Raw genomic sequence first — 14,409 nt, 5'->3', positions numbered from 1 at the left:
CATACACACACCAATGCACATGTCACATACAGAATACACACATACACATAGGCATGCACACACTCATACACACACACACCTGCAAGCCTGCAGAGAGGAGCGCCTCCCAGATGTTGGAGAATTCAGCAGGCTAAACTGGGAACCAACAGAGGCATGGATTCTCCCAGGGGAAATGTCTCCACTCTTTTGCTGAGCCTTCAACCAGTGTCACGTGGGGAGAATCGAGCAGACTAGAGGAGGTACAGCACGTATCACTCAACAACACCCCATCTGTGAAAAATGAGGTGGGGGGTGGTGGTTGGCAAAGAGATAGTGCTTCTGCCCCAATCACTGGGGGTACCCCAGAACCAACGCCCAACCCTATGGGGTTCTATGTGTCTGTGTAGTAACATGTATGTTCTAGTTTGCTAATGCTGCCAGAATGCAAAACACCAGAAATGGATTGACTTTTATAAAAGGGGGTTTATTTGGTTACAAAGTTACAGTCTTAAGGCCACAAAGTGTCCATTAACAGAGGGTACCTTCACTGGAGAAAGGTCATTGGCATCCGGAAAACCTCTGTTAGCTGGGAAGGCACATGGCTGGCGTCTGCTGGCTCCCAGGTTGTGTTTCAAAATGGCGTTCTCCAAAATGTCTGCATCAGCTTCAAGGGCCGTCTTCAAAATGTCTGTCTCACCTCCAGCCAGCCATAAGCTCCTTCTGTCTGAGCTTATATAGTGCTCCAGTAAACTAAACAAGACCCATGTTGAACAGGCAGGGCCACAACTCCATGGAGATTTTTCAATCAGAGTTATCACCTACAGTTGGGTGGGTCACATCTCCATGGACACTGAACCAATAGGTTCCAACCCAATCCATACTAATACATCTGCCCCCACAAGAATGCATTAAAGAATATGGCTTTTTCTGGGGTACATAAATATACAAACCAGCACAATGTATATAACATAAAATTTACCATCTTAACACTTATAAGTACATAAATCAGTGTCATTAATTGTGTTCACAATTTTGTGCCACCATCACCCCCATCCATTACCAAAATGTTTTCGTCTCCCCAAAGAGAAACCAGGTGCCCATTAAGCAATATTTCTCACCACCACCACTAACCCACAACAAACCCTCATCTTGTTTCTCTATGTATACATCTCCCTATTCTGGGCATTTCATGTAAATGGAATTGTGCAATCTGTGGCCTTTTGTGTCTTGCTTCATTCACTCAGCCTAATGATTTCAAGGTTCATCCATGCTATCACATGTATCATAATTTCATTCCTTTTTATGGCTGAATAATATTCTATCACATGTATATATCATATTTTGTTCATCCATTCATCTGTTGATGGGCACTTGGGTTTCTTCCATCTTTGGGCAATTGTGAATAATGCCAATATTAACATCAGTGTGCAAATATCTGTTTGAGCCCCTGCTTTCAATTATTTGCAGTATATTCAGAGTGGTGGGTTTGCTGAGTTCTATGGTGATTCTATACTTAGCTTCCTCAGGAACTGCCAAACTGTCTTCCACAGCCGCGGCACCATTTTTCATTCCCACCAGCAATAGATGAGAGTTCCTATTTCTCCACATTCTCTCCAACACTTGCTATTTTCTGTCTTGTTAATCGCAGCCATTCTAGTGGCTCTGAACTGTTAGCTCACTATGCTTTTGATTTGTAGTTCCCTGATGTTAGAAATGCAAATGATTGTCCCCATCCCAGACATACTGTATCAGAAACTCTGGGGGTGGGGATGACCATCGTGTTTCCACAAGCCCTCCACGAGAGCTTGATGTCCTGATTATGGAGTACTCTTCTTTTCCTGGGTATCAAACACTTCCTTCTGGGAAAGATGCTGTATCCATATCATCTCCTTCCATGGTAACATGGCCCCCTCACTTTGCCAGCCTCCCCACTTCCCACATCCCTCTTCTGCCTTTCCCTCCCCATAGTTCTATGACCTTCAGAGAAAGCACCACATTCATAGATGATGTTACTACTTACTTGGTCTCCCCACCCAGAACACAAGCTCCAACAAGGCAGTGGTCTGTGCGTTGGTTTCACTATCCCATCCCAAGTCCAAAAACAGGCCTGGCACTTAGAAGATGCTCAATAACATCTGTTGCTTGAGTAGCGCAAGCAACCGTCCCTGTTTGCCAGGACTGAGGGGTTTGCCGAAATGCAAGACTCTCAGTGCTACCCAGGCAAAGTCCTGGGCAAACAGGCGGAGCTGGCCACCCTACTTAGGAATGAATACGTGCATAAGTTAAGGTGAGAGGGCAGTGGCTCCTTATCAGGCACACTGCATATTCATGACCTTGATGGAAACAGGCTCTGAGAGAATGGACGGAACTTGCCTGAAGACAAGCGGCAAAGTGGAATGCTGTGACCAGCTCACACACTGCGTGTGAGAGCAAAGAAGATTCAAAGGTCCCCACAAAGATGTTGTGAAAACCAAGTGCAGTGGATGTAAGCTGCCTAGCACACCGTAAATCCCCCCAACAGTTAACTTTTTTGATTAGCAGTTGACTCTTCTCCCAAGTAAGAAAGAGCAAATGCAGGGTTTAAAAGAACAAGAGAAAGAGAACATCTTTCAAACAGGCAGTGAACATGGTAGCCCTGTGGTTACTTGAAAAAAATTGGGGGGAAGTACAGAGGAAGCCCAGGGTATTGCCCCAGAAGACACTGAAAGTGCTTTACTTAGAATTCTGAATGTGTCTCTTCTCAGAAACAACATGGTGGTTAGAAGCTTCCCGGGTGGACCCAGAGTGGGGAAGGTGGAACTGACAGCTTTGTGTTTGTCACATTGTCTCCTCTGCCCACTTCTTCCCCTGTCTATTCCCAACAGCGGAGGGGCCTGCCTGTGGCCAGGTCTACACACAATCATGGTGCCATGTCTTCGTCCACATGGGGAACCCAAGGTGGGCCACACACGGGAGGGAGGTGCCCTCTTCTGGGGGTTCCAGAATGTTCTGATGTGAGTCTGCAGGTAGGCAGTCATCTTTGCCCTCATGGGAGGAACTCATGAGCAGGAAGGCAAGTGTAACAGGCAAGAGAAGTGAGGCGAGGTAGAGACTATTAGGGGTTCAGCTGGGTCCCTCAAAAGGGTATGTAGAAGCCCTAACCCCCAGTACCTCAGAATATGGCCTTATTTGTAAATAGGATTATTGCAAATGCAATCAGTTAGAATGAGGTCATACTGGAGTCAGGTGAGCCCCAAATCCAATAGGACTGATGTCCTTATACAAACAGGAGAAGAGACACAGAGACGAGGAGAAGAACTGGAAGATAGAATCAGGGGCTGGACTGATGCTTCCACAAGACAAGGATGGCCAGTCACCACCAGAAGTTGGAAGTCTAGGAAGTCTCCTGCCCCAGAGCCTCCAGAGGGAAAGCGGCCCTGCCAACACCTTGATTTTGGATTTCTGCCTTCCAGAACTGCGAGAGGATAAATTTCTGTTAGTTTAACCCACCCAGTTTGTGGTGCTTTGTTATATTAGCCACAAACAAGATGGCACCTTCTGAACCCTGGTCTGGCCACATGGACAGCTCTAGCCTTGGATTCAAGTAGAGGAGTAACAAGATGAAGTTGACCCCTGAGAAGAAGCTCTCTCTGGCTGCCCACTGTGGGGAGGATGGATGGTGAGGAGAGGAGCAGAGGGGTCAGGACAGAAGGGGAGTCAGGGAAAGGGGCGCCTTCTTGGTTCCATCCTGCTCTGGGGATGATCTCTCCCAAAAGTTGAGTCCTGGGCCACCTCTTCTTCTGAAACAAATGCATGCCTCCATTGCTTTAACCATTCCCAAATGCAAACTCTGATGAGGTTTCTCCTGGAAAACACTTTCAAAATTATAACTGGAAGCCATCCACCTTCAAGGATTTGGAGAAAACACGCCAGGGACCCCACACACCATTCTATAAAATTGCCTAGAAGGGAAGACTTTTGGGCTCTCTGTGACCAATGGGTGAGGACACAGCTATGGAGCTCCACCATTCTTGGACAAGCATGTTGGTTTCCCAGGCTGCCATGACAAATGACCACCCACCGGGAGGCTTAAAACAGCAGAACTCTGTTCTCTCTCAGTTCTCTAGAGCAGAAGTCAAGGTGTGGGCAGTGTATGCTCTCTCCAAAGGCTCTAGGGGAAGATCCGTCATGGCCTCTTCCAGCTTCTGGTGGCCTCAGGTGTTTCTTCACTTGTGGCAACCTTACCCCAATCTCTGCTTCCACCTTCAGATGGCCTTCCCTCTCTATGTCCGTTCCCTTCTGTCTCTTACAAGGACTTGTCGTTGCACTTTGGGCTCACCTAGATAATGCTGGATGCTTTTAGCATGGGATCCTTAACTAATTTCATTGGCAGAGACCCTCTTTCCAAAAAAGGTCACATCCCACACTGCCCCCCACCATGGCCATCACTGCCCTCCTTGGTCTGACTGCATATTTGTCCCCCAATGTATGAGTCTTTCCCATCCCATATTTTCTTACTGTTGTTCTTTTGCTCCACATTCTGAATCTTACTCCATGCAGTTTTTAACCCTTCTTTCAAAAGACCTTTTTCTCAACAGCAGGGAGTGACGGGCTCTGGGTCTTCTCATGCTCGTCCAACTTGCCCCTCATCCTTCTGGGAATCAGAGAAGCAATGGGGAAGACAGAGAACTTGCAGAATGAAGAGGAAACAACGGGCAAATCCACAGAGACAGAAAGCACAGTGGCGGCTGCCAAGGATTGGGGACAGAGAAACGGGGAGTGACAGCTGATGGGTGTGGGGTCTCCCTCTGGGGAGATGAAAACATCTTGAATGTAGACAGAAGTGATGGATGCACAGCCCCATGGTTGTACTAACTGCCCCTGAGTTGTTCACTTTAAATGTTAATCGTGTGCTATGTGGATTTCAATTCAATAATTAAGTGAACTTCCATTTTTAAAAAAGGAACAGGAACAAATAGCAGGACTTCCCTACTTGGAAATATTCTCTAGGCAACTTTTGTATCTCCGATCTTGAAGTTCCTCTGATGGTATTAGACTGAAACTGTCATTTGCACGGGAGCTTCAACAACCATGAGGCACCCACAGAAGAAAAATACAATGAAAAAGCCAAACACAAATTGCTGGGTGATGTTAAGTGATAAACAGCTCTCCCTTCTGATGGCTGATGTAAACAGTGCCTATAAAATGATTTATTTACATGCAGGATAAAATGTCAATTGTTCCACATTCTACTCATCCAGGAGGTTACCCTGGCCATTTCCAGAGAGCGGGGAGTGCAGGAAGAAAAATTATCCATACAGATTGTAAGCACCTATTATGGGTTCTACTGTGTCCCCCCAAAAAAGGCATGTTCACATCCTTACTCTTGGTCCTGTTTGGAAACAGGGTGTTTGAGGATGTGATGAGTTAGGATGTGGCCAAATGAGATTGGGGGGGGTCCTCATCCAGTATGACCAGTGTCCTATGGGAAGAGGGAAGAAAGAGAAGGCCACGTATCATTAGAGGCAGAGAACGCCATGGGGTGCCAGTAAGCCCCTGCCAGAAGCCAGGACAGAGGCTTGGAACAGGTTTTCCCTAAAGGTTTAAGACCAAACCCACCCTGCCAACCCCCTGATGCCAGACTTCTGGTCCCAGAACTGTGGGGACAGTAAATTCCTGCTGTTTTAAGCCACCAGGTTTGTGGGCATTTGTTACAACAGCCACAGGAAACTAAGACAGCTGCTTAGAAAAAACTGATGTAATTAAATATTCATTAAGGAAAGTCTCCTAGAGCTTAAGAAAGTGAAACTTTCAGAGAATGTGATCTGTGCTGCAAAAAAATAAAAAGTATCGAGCTTGAGGGAGCTCCTTTGTGTTGATGAAACAGTTTGTATCATGTAGTGGTGGTGGAAGGAATCATGGGTTGAAACTGCATTTAACCAGACAGGCACACACACACTCAACATAAAAACGAGTGGATATAAAAACAGGTGGAAACGGAACAAAATGTGTTGTCTCGTTAGCGGGAATGTACCCAAGTTGATGTCTCAAAAATCAGTTTTGATTTTGTGCCACAGCTCTGTAAGATGTCACTGTGGGACAAGCTGGGCCAAGAGAACATGGGACTCTGTACTGTTCGTGCAGCCTCCTCTGAGTCTATAATTATTTCAAAATTAAAAATACATATATTTTTAAGAGCATCACTGTGCTTCACCCCAGGCACACACAAGGCCAGATCAAATGGAAAGTCTGGAGAACTGGGTTCCGAACCACTGTAGGCCAATTTGGTCCAGAGTTTCTAAAATCTACATAATAAAGAATTTACACTACATTTACCCCATAGTTGCTTCTGTGCTCTCAAACAGTGACACCATCCAATTTTCTACAAATGCAAACTGCTTTCTTCCAAACTATCCACATTCATGGAATACCGGTCAATCTGGAACTCTAGTGATTTGCAAGTTAAGTTGACTAGAAACACAGAAAAAGGTGATTGCATTGGAGGCCAAACATCACTACTACTCTCCTTGTTTTATCACAATGGGGGCTTCGGGGCCCTGCGACCATGTGCTTTGCCAAAGTGGACAGAAATGTACGTGCATACAAGACCCATGTGTTACTGCTCCAGAATGCCACACACAGCATTTCTCAATATCAAATAGGCGATTCTGAAATCACACCAGGCGCCTCCTGTGTGCCCAGGTCAGAGGTAAAGGTGCAGGGTGAAGATCCCAAGGATGGCACCAGCTAACTCACTCTACAGTGTAACTCAGGTAGGAGAGGGGAGCTCAGGCAAGTTTAAAATGCAGACTTGGGTGGGGCAGGAACATCATCCTTCAGGGAGGAATTAACAAGCCAATCAGTGTCATCCAGACTCATTCTAGAAGGCCCCCAGGGATGGCATTACCCAAGTGAGAAGCTGCATAAACAGATAGCCCCAAAGACAAGTTAGAGCTCTGCGAGTACATGTTGGGGCAGGTGGGGAAGGGGGGTTAGGGATGGGGGAGAGAATGGAAGGAAGAGTCCAAAAGGAACTTATTTTCCTGGCATGGAAAGGTAAGGAAGAAGATGCTTCACGCCCTCCCAGAAGCCGTCCTTGAAGAAGCATCATCATCAGGAAAAGGCTGCAAAGAAACTCAAAGAGGAAAGCTCTTCCCCTGCCAAGCCCTCTTGGTCCCCTGGAGTGGCAACATTTTTTTTTTAATTTCTTATTAGAACAGTTGGAGTTTTACAGAAAAATCATGCATACCCTGCCACATTATTAACACTTTGCATTAGTGTGGTACTTTTGCTACAACTGATGAAACAGTATCATTAAGTATATTATTAATGATAGTTCATAATTGACGTTAAGGTTCACTGTTTGTGTTGTACAGTCCTATGCTTTTGTTGTTTTAATTTTATTCTCATAACACATAACCTAAAACTCCCCCATTTAGCCACATTCAGACATACAATTCAGTGTGAGTGATTATGTTCACAATGTCATGCAACCATCACCCCGATCCACACCCAAAGCTTTTCCATCTGCCCAAACCAGTGACATTCTCTTTTAAAGGTCGAGGTGTCCCCTGGGCTCTGTCTTCGGCCCACTGGTGTTATCCACACCCTCCCCCATGTGACTGTGGACAGCAGAGCCCGTCATCCCTGCAGCCCTGAGCCCGTCACCTCTGCAGCCCCGAGCCCATCCATCACCTCTGCAGCCCTGAGCCCGTCACCTCTGCAGCCCTGAGCCCAGCCAGCTTCCAGTCCTGGTGAGGCACCGAGATGCACCCAACTTCCCCAGAGAAATACAAATGAACTGGGCACCAGGCCTGGCCAGTCTTCTGTCAACCTTCCAGGCTGCATTTGTATCTCCACCTACTCTTGTCACCGCAGAGATCTGGGTTCCTGCCCTACCCTTTCCCCGGAAACACCCCCAGATTTTAAATGACTCCAACAGAGTTTTCAAAGGAGCCGGCTGACTGCAGATAGGGTGAGAGAGGGCGGGGGCGGGGAGGTGACAGAAAGAGAGAAGAGACAGGGACTTGGAGAGAAGCAGAAACAAAAGGACAAAAGGCACGTCTACAGAAAGAAACAGAGACCCTGAGGAGAGAGGGGGACCTCAGGGAACCCATGGCTTCTGATGTGGATGACTTCGTCCATGGCAAGGCCAACTCTGGAGCTAGCCCAGCTCCACCCTGTCCCCAGCCCCAGCCCCTCTCTCCTCCCTCCAGGCTGGAAAAACACACATCTCTCCCCTAAACTCTGGGCCCAGGAGCTGAGCCGCTACTACAGGCGAGTTCAGCATGGAAGCATGTCACAGCGGAATGTTCTTCCCAAAACTCCACCCTCAAGTAGCACCTGGGGCACAGCCTTCCAGCCCACAGCCTTCCTCCCACTCCCTCCTTCCCAAATGGGGTCTCGGAGACCCCCTTCGGCATCACCAACCACACATCTGCAAGGAGACCACTGAGGAAGAAAGGAAGCCCCTCTCTCTGCTCAGTGGTTCTGATGTAACTCTGGGTGCCTCTAGGTCCCGGTAAGTCTGCGGCTATGACCACGAGCCCTCCTGCTTCAGGCCTGGTTTTCTTGTTTACAGAGTTGGAAAGCCCGAGACGCTCTGTTCTCTGGGCGCACCCAGGCTGTCCCCCTTACCAATCCCCCTTTATTTTCCTAAGGAGAAACATGTTGGCTCAACCCCCTTAGCAACCAGGAGTTGCTAGGAAGCCACAGGCCGGCTGGTGCCAATAGTTTAAATCCCGCGCCCAGGTCTGGGTAGGACGTTTATTTGGTCCAGCCAGGACTGCGCCCTCACCCAGCGCGCGATTCGGGAGCCAAATACCCAGAGAACTTGACACCTAGTTTAAAGCGGCCCAATTGGAGTCAAGTTCACGCCGGAGGATGGAAGAAAAGGAAAATGTCCAATAGAAGAATTTCCAAGTTTCAGATGAACAAGACGAAAAGCAAATGCAAAGTCAAGGAATGCCTAATTCATCTCCAACAGCGCCCCCACCCCCCACCCCAATAAACCCGTGCGACCACCAGTTCCCCGATACTCAGAGGCTCTCCCAGGTCCCGCTGGGTCTGTAACTCCCACGCAGCAGCGTCCTGCCGCTGGGTCAGGGGGCCTGGATGTGGACCCTTTAGTGCCACGCCTCTCGGAATCGCTGCCTGGGAGGGACGCACGAGGTCCCCGGGGCGAGGTGACCCGCAGGAAGCTTTGTGACGTCCGGCTGGCCAGACTCCGGGGGACAGGAGGTGAGGGATGTAAATGAGGAGCGATCGGAGCCGCGGGGCACGCAGCTCACGGTTCCGAGAGGCTCCAAGGGGGGGTGCCCTGTAACCCTCGGGGCGCCCCGGGGGCCGGGGACGCACGGGCAGCCCCGCGCGGGGACCCCAAGCGCAGCGGCAGCGGGCAGGGACCCTCCCCGGGAGGCGGCCGGACGACAGCACGCGGGGCCCTTTGTCTGAACGCCAGCGTCCCGGGCGGAGCCGCGCGCCCCGGAGGCCGGGTCCCCGCGCGTCGCACTCACCCACGATGGGCAGCATTTCGAAGTCCTCTAGCCGGTAGGCGGGCGGCTCGGGCGACGGCGCCTCGGGGCTGCGGCGCGGCGCGGGCTCCCCGTCGAGGGTCCCCTCGGGGGCGTCTTCGCCGCGATCCCCCGGGGCGGCGCACCCCGCCGCGGCCGGCCGGGGCGCCTCCATGGAAACGCGCGCAGCTCGGCGGGGCAGGCCTTCCCCGGACGCAACCTCGGAGGGCGGCGCGGCGGCGGGGGCGGCGCGCAGCGGCATCGGCTGCGGCCGCGGGACACAGCCCCGCGCGCCCCCCGCGCGCCCCCGCCTCCCGGTGCGCGGCCGGGGGACAAAGGCGGGCGCAGGCGGCGCTCACTGCAGTAGCAGCAGAAGCAGCAGCTGGTCGTAGTGGCCGCGGGCCTCGGGGGGCGGACGCTGGGGGCCGGGCGGCGGGGGCGGTGGCGCGGCCGCGGCGGGGGGCGCGACCCGGGCTGGCGGGGACGAGTCGGGGTCCTGGCGGCAGGCGCCCGGATCCGGGTTCATTCCACCGGCGCCCGCGCTGCGTGCCAGCTAATGGGGGGGCCAGACGGAAGCGGCCTGGGCGGGGCTCCCCTTGCCGGCTCGCCCCCGCGCCCGCCCCGACGCATCCGGCCGGGTTGGGGGCGTTGCCCGCGCCGCGCTCCGCCCCCGCCGCGCCCTTGCGGGGGTTCCCCGCGCGGGCCACGGAAGTCCCCGGCAGCGGTAGCAGCTGCTGAGCCGCGGGGTGGGGCGCTCTGAGGCTCCGGGGACCCGCGGATGGCTAGGAGGCGGGCGCAGCTGGGGACAGGGAGGGCGTAGCCTACCAAAAGTAAAGTTGAAAAACCACTGAAAGTGGAAGGGAAGGTGGGGACGGGCTGGTGGCCCGTGACTCCCCCGAGGGGCGCGCGGGTTTAGCCGAGGACACCCCGGGATGATCTGGCCTCCTGGCTTTGGTGTCGGGTGCCAGTTACGCACGGCGCTGGGCCCGGGTGGGGAGGTGGGTGACGCGCGCGGGGGTCCTTCGGGCCGGTTTCTTGGCAGCTTCCTGTGAATCTGTAATTGTTTCAAAATAAACACGAGAAAAAATAAGGAGTGAGAGACTTGTGATGAATGAAACTTGATTGGCCAAGGGTTTTCAAATGCTGGTCACGGCAGGGAAAAAGAAATACAGGACGCCGGATAAAGTTGGATTTCTGAAACAACGGCTGTGTGGGGTTTTTTTTCCTAGTTTAAGTAGGTCTCATGCAATTTTGGGGACAGACTTAAGGTGAAAGAAACGATTCGTGTTTATTTGAAATTCGAGCGTCACTGCGCGTCCTGCACCCATTTGGCAACGCCGGTGGAGAGGCAGCTTCTGCTCTGGCCGGACTGGAACAGGCCCTGGTGCCCCCCAGCCCCCGGCTCCCAGGGGGCCGGACCGCGGACCGCACTTGCAGTAGCAAGAGGTCAGCCGAGGTCGTCGTGGAGGAGGGATGGCGGAGAGCCGAGGCCGCGACTAAGTCAGCTCGGATGCATTTTGGGGGGAGCAGCACTTGTCAACGTGGAGCGGGGTGGAGGGGGGTGCGACTGGGAGGTAGCACTAGGAGGTCGGAAGGAGGCTCGGGCTGTGGATTTCTTGCCCGGGGCTGCCAGCGTCGCTGACCCTGCAAGCATTTTGTGGATGGCAGCCGGCTCTCCTCTCTGCCAAATCCCGGGCTGGAATGCGGAAAATGCGCCTCGCAGCCCGTGAGCGCTGGCGCCTTCTGGGGTCAAGGTCACCGCTCGCCCCGGCCGTGGGCGCCAGGCGGAGAGGCTGGGGCGACTTGGGACCGTCCACTCGTGGAAAGCCCGGTCTCCCCACGGTGCGCGCTCCTTCTCCACGCGGACTGGACCCTGAAAATGCTGACATCTAATTAGGTCCGGTTGTCAAGGGTAGGGTTTCACAGGCGATTGAGCAGATGTCTTTGCTAGGAATTGCACCCAGGAAGGAAAACGTGATCCAGAGTCGTTGAAAATGACACTGCTTGGGTTAAAGAGTTGGGCCGTCGCACAGGCCGACTGCGTTTCACAACCCTTTGCTCTACAAAGCAGCTTTCATCTGGCAAGGATCCTAAACATTCTTTAGAAACCACGGCATATTGCTGTAAAGTAGAAAAAAGAAAAATCCCTGTGGGCGAGGCATGAAAGGGTCATTACGCCTTTAGGAGGAGGTATTTAATTTGTTGTGGCACAAGGAAATGCTGAACTCGTGTCATACAAGAGGAATGGATATTTGCCTTTTGCTAGAATGAACTGTAAATTATATGCAATAGGTGGAGATGGTGTTAAATGTAGGAGCAAGCAAATCTGCTTTTAGATTTGTTAACTCAGAATACATATATAATATATATGTAGATGCATATGCATGCATCTATATACACGTACACACATACATACATGCATATTAACTATCTAAACATTCAACTATCTAAACAGATACCTTGCAAATATATATGGTGATGGATTATATGGTGTGTTTGGCCCAGCTGGAAGAGAGATTCCCAGAGCATCTGGCAAAGTCTCCAAACTTCCAGAAAGGCCACTCCCCAGTTTTCCAGAGAAGACGGTGATCAGTTCAGACCTGGACAAAGCAAGCATGGAGAGTGCCTCTCATTGTCGCATGAATCCCACATCTCATGCCTGTCTGATGTGCTCACTTGGAATTTTGTCTTAGAAGCTCTCATGAAATTCTGATACGTGTTTAGTTACAGTAACGTGTTTCCAGATTTCAGTATTCAAGTTTTGCTGCTATTCAGAAAAGCCTTTTATTGAGTGTCTCCAATGTCCTGGGAATAAAATAGGTCATTTCTCCTGCATTAGGTCAGTGTATTCTTTCCCATTTTCTCAGATGAGCTGTTAAGTCATTTAACAAGCTGAGGAATGCCTGGGGCCACCAGAAGTTGGAAGAGGCAAGGAATGTGCCTCTTTGATTTTGTACTTCTGCCCTCCAGATCTGGGGGACAATAAATTCCTCTTGTTTTAAGTCACGCAGTTTGTGGTAATTTGTTTGTTATGGAAACCCCAGGAAGCTAACACACTATTCATCAGCAAATCATTTGCAGTGCTGAACGTTTATCTCCACTAGTGATGCAAGTATACACAAGCACTCATTGTCACTGTGCAATACTTTGCTTCTCATGCATCCCTCGTCATAGCACAGTAACATGTTGGGTTTGTTTTTGTTACTGCATTCGCAGTTCCTGATAACCCAGAAGTTGCCTATGTTCTATTACAGTCCTTAGCTCTTGTGCCTCTGTCCATGGAGCTGAGCCAAATCCAGGAAGGTGGAGCTTATTTTATAATTATGATGCCCTCAGCTGGCCCAGCCCTGCTGAATCATTTTTCAGAAACCATCTTTACAGGCACCCAGTTCTTTGGAGATAAAACATGGAAATGGAACTAAATGATATAAGCAGAACACTGCAGCCAGCAACTTAAATGCATATGGAATGTTTTAAAAAACTGAGCACGAGCCACAAAGCAAGTCTCAACAAATTTCAAAGAATTGCAATCATACAGATTATGTTCTCTGATCATGATGCAACTAAACTAAAAGTCATTATAAAACAAGAAGAAAACAATAGAGAGGATAAATATCACCAAAAGTTGGTTCTTTGAGAAGATCAACAAGATTGACAAGCCCCTCGCTAGACTGACAAAATCAAAAAAAGAGAAGACCCATATAAACAAAATAATGAATGAAAAAGGAGACATAACTGCAGACCATGAAGAAATTAAAAAAATTATAAGAGGATACTATGAACAACTGTATGGCAACAAACTGGATAATGTAGAGGAAATGGACAATTTCCTGGAAACATATGAACAGCCTAGACTGACCAGAGAAGAAATAGAAGACCTCAATCAACCCATCACAAGCAAAGAGATCCAATCAGTCATCAAAAATCTTCCCACAAATAAATGCCCAGGGCCAGATGGCTTCACAGGGGAATTCTACCAAACTTTCCAGAAAGAACTGACACCAATCCTACTCAAACTCTTTCAAAACATTGAAGAAAATGGAACACTACCTAACTCATTTTATGAAGCTAACATCAATCTAATACCAAAACCAGGCAAAGATGCTACAAAAAAGGAGAACTACCGGCCAATCTCCCTAATGAATATAGATGCAAAAATCCTCAACAAAATACTTGCAAATCGAATCCAAAGACACATTAAAAAAATCATACACCATGACCAAGTGGGGTTCATTCCAGGCATGCAAGGATGGTTCAACATAAGAAAATCAATCAATGTATTACAACACATTAAAAATTCGAAAGGGAAAAATCAAATGATCATCTCAATAGATGCTGAAAAAGCATTTGACAAAATCCAACATCCGCTTTTGATAAAAACACTTCAAAAGGTAGGAATTGAAGGAAACTTCCTCAACATGATAAAGAGCATATATGAAAAACCCACAGCCAGCATAGTACTCAATGGTGAGAGACTGAAAGCCTTCCCTCTGAGATCAGGAACAAGACAAGGATGCCCGCCGTCACCACTGTTATTCAACATTTTGCTAGAAGTGCTAGCCAGGGCAATCTGGCAAGACAAAGAAATAAAAGGCATCCAAATTGGAAAAGAAGAAGTAAAACTGTCATTGTTTGCAGATGATATGATCTTATATCTGGAAAACCCCGAGAAATCGACGATACAGCTACTAGAGCTAATAAACAAATTTAGCAAAGTAGCGGGATACAAGATTAATGCACGTAAGTCAGTAATGTCTCTATATGCTAGAAATGAACAAACTGAAGAGACACTCAAGAAAAAGATACCATTTTCAATAGCAACTAAAAAAATCAAGTACCTAGGAATAAACTTAACCAAAGATGTAAAAGACCTATACAAAGAAAACTACATAACTCTCCTAAAAGAAATAGAAGGGGAACTTAAAAGATGGAAAAATAT

General features: G+C 49.4%; 1 protein-coding gene and 1 long non-coding RNA gene across 2 annotated transcripts in view; one reads left to right on the top strand and one right to left on the bottom strand.

The window, feature by feature from the left end:
- The window catches only part of LOC119522565 (putative serine/threonine-protein kinase PRKY), a 114,952-nt gene extending 105,079 nt beyond the window's left edge, over positions 1-9,873 (bottom strand). The window contains exon 1 of the mRNA XM_037820976.1: positions 9,474-9,873. Within this exon, the coding sequence (XP_037676904.1) occupies positions 9,474-9,732 (259 nt within the window). The 5' untranslated portion in view covers positions 9,733-9,873. The remainder of the gene's footprint in view (positions 1-9,473) is intronic.
- The window catches only part of LOC119522566, a 143,609-nt gene continuing 138,302 nt past the window's right edge, over positions 9,103-14,409 (top strand). Inside the window, exon 1 of the long non-coding RNA XR_005214471.1 lies at positions 9,103-9,198. This is a non-coding gene — a long non-coding RNA (uncharacterized LOC119522566). The remainder of the gene's footprint in view (positions 9,199-14,409) is intronic.

Source organism: Choloepus didactylus, chromosome X, assembly GCF_015220235.1.
Source record: "Choloepus didactylus isolate mChoDid1 chromosome X, mChoDid1.pri, whole genome shotgun sequence".
Classification (NCBI taxonomy): Eukaryota; Metazoa; Chordata; class Mammalia; order Pilosa; family Megalonychidae; genus Choloepus; species Choloepus didactylus.
Note: the sequence above shows the minus strand (reverse complement) of the source record. Positions and strands in the feature narration are given on the sequence as shown.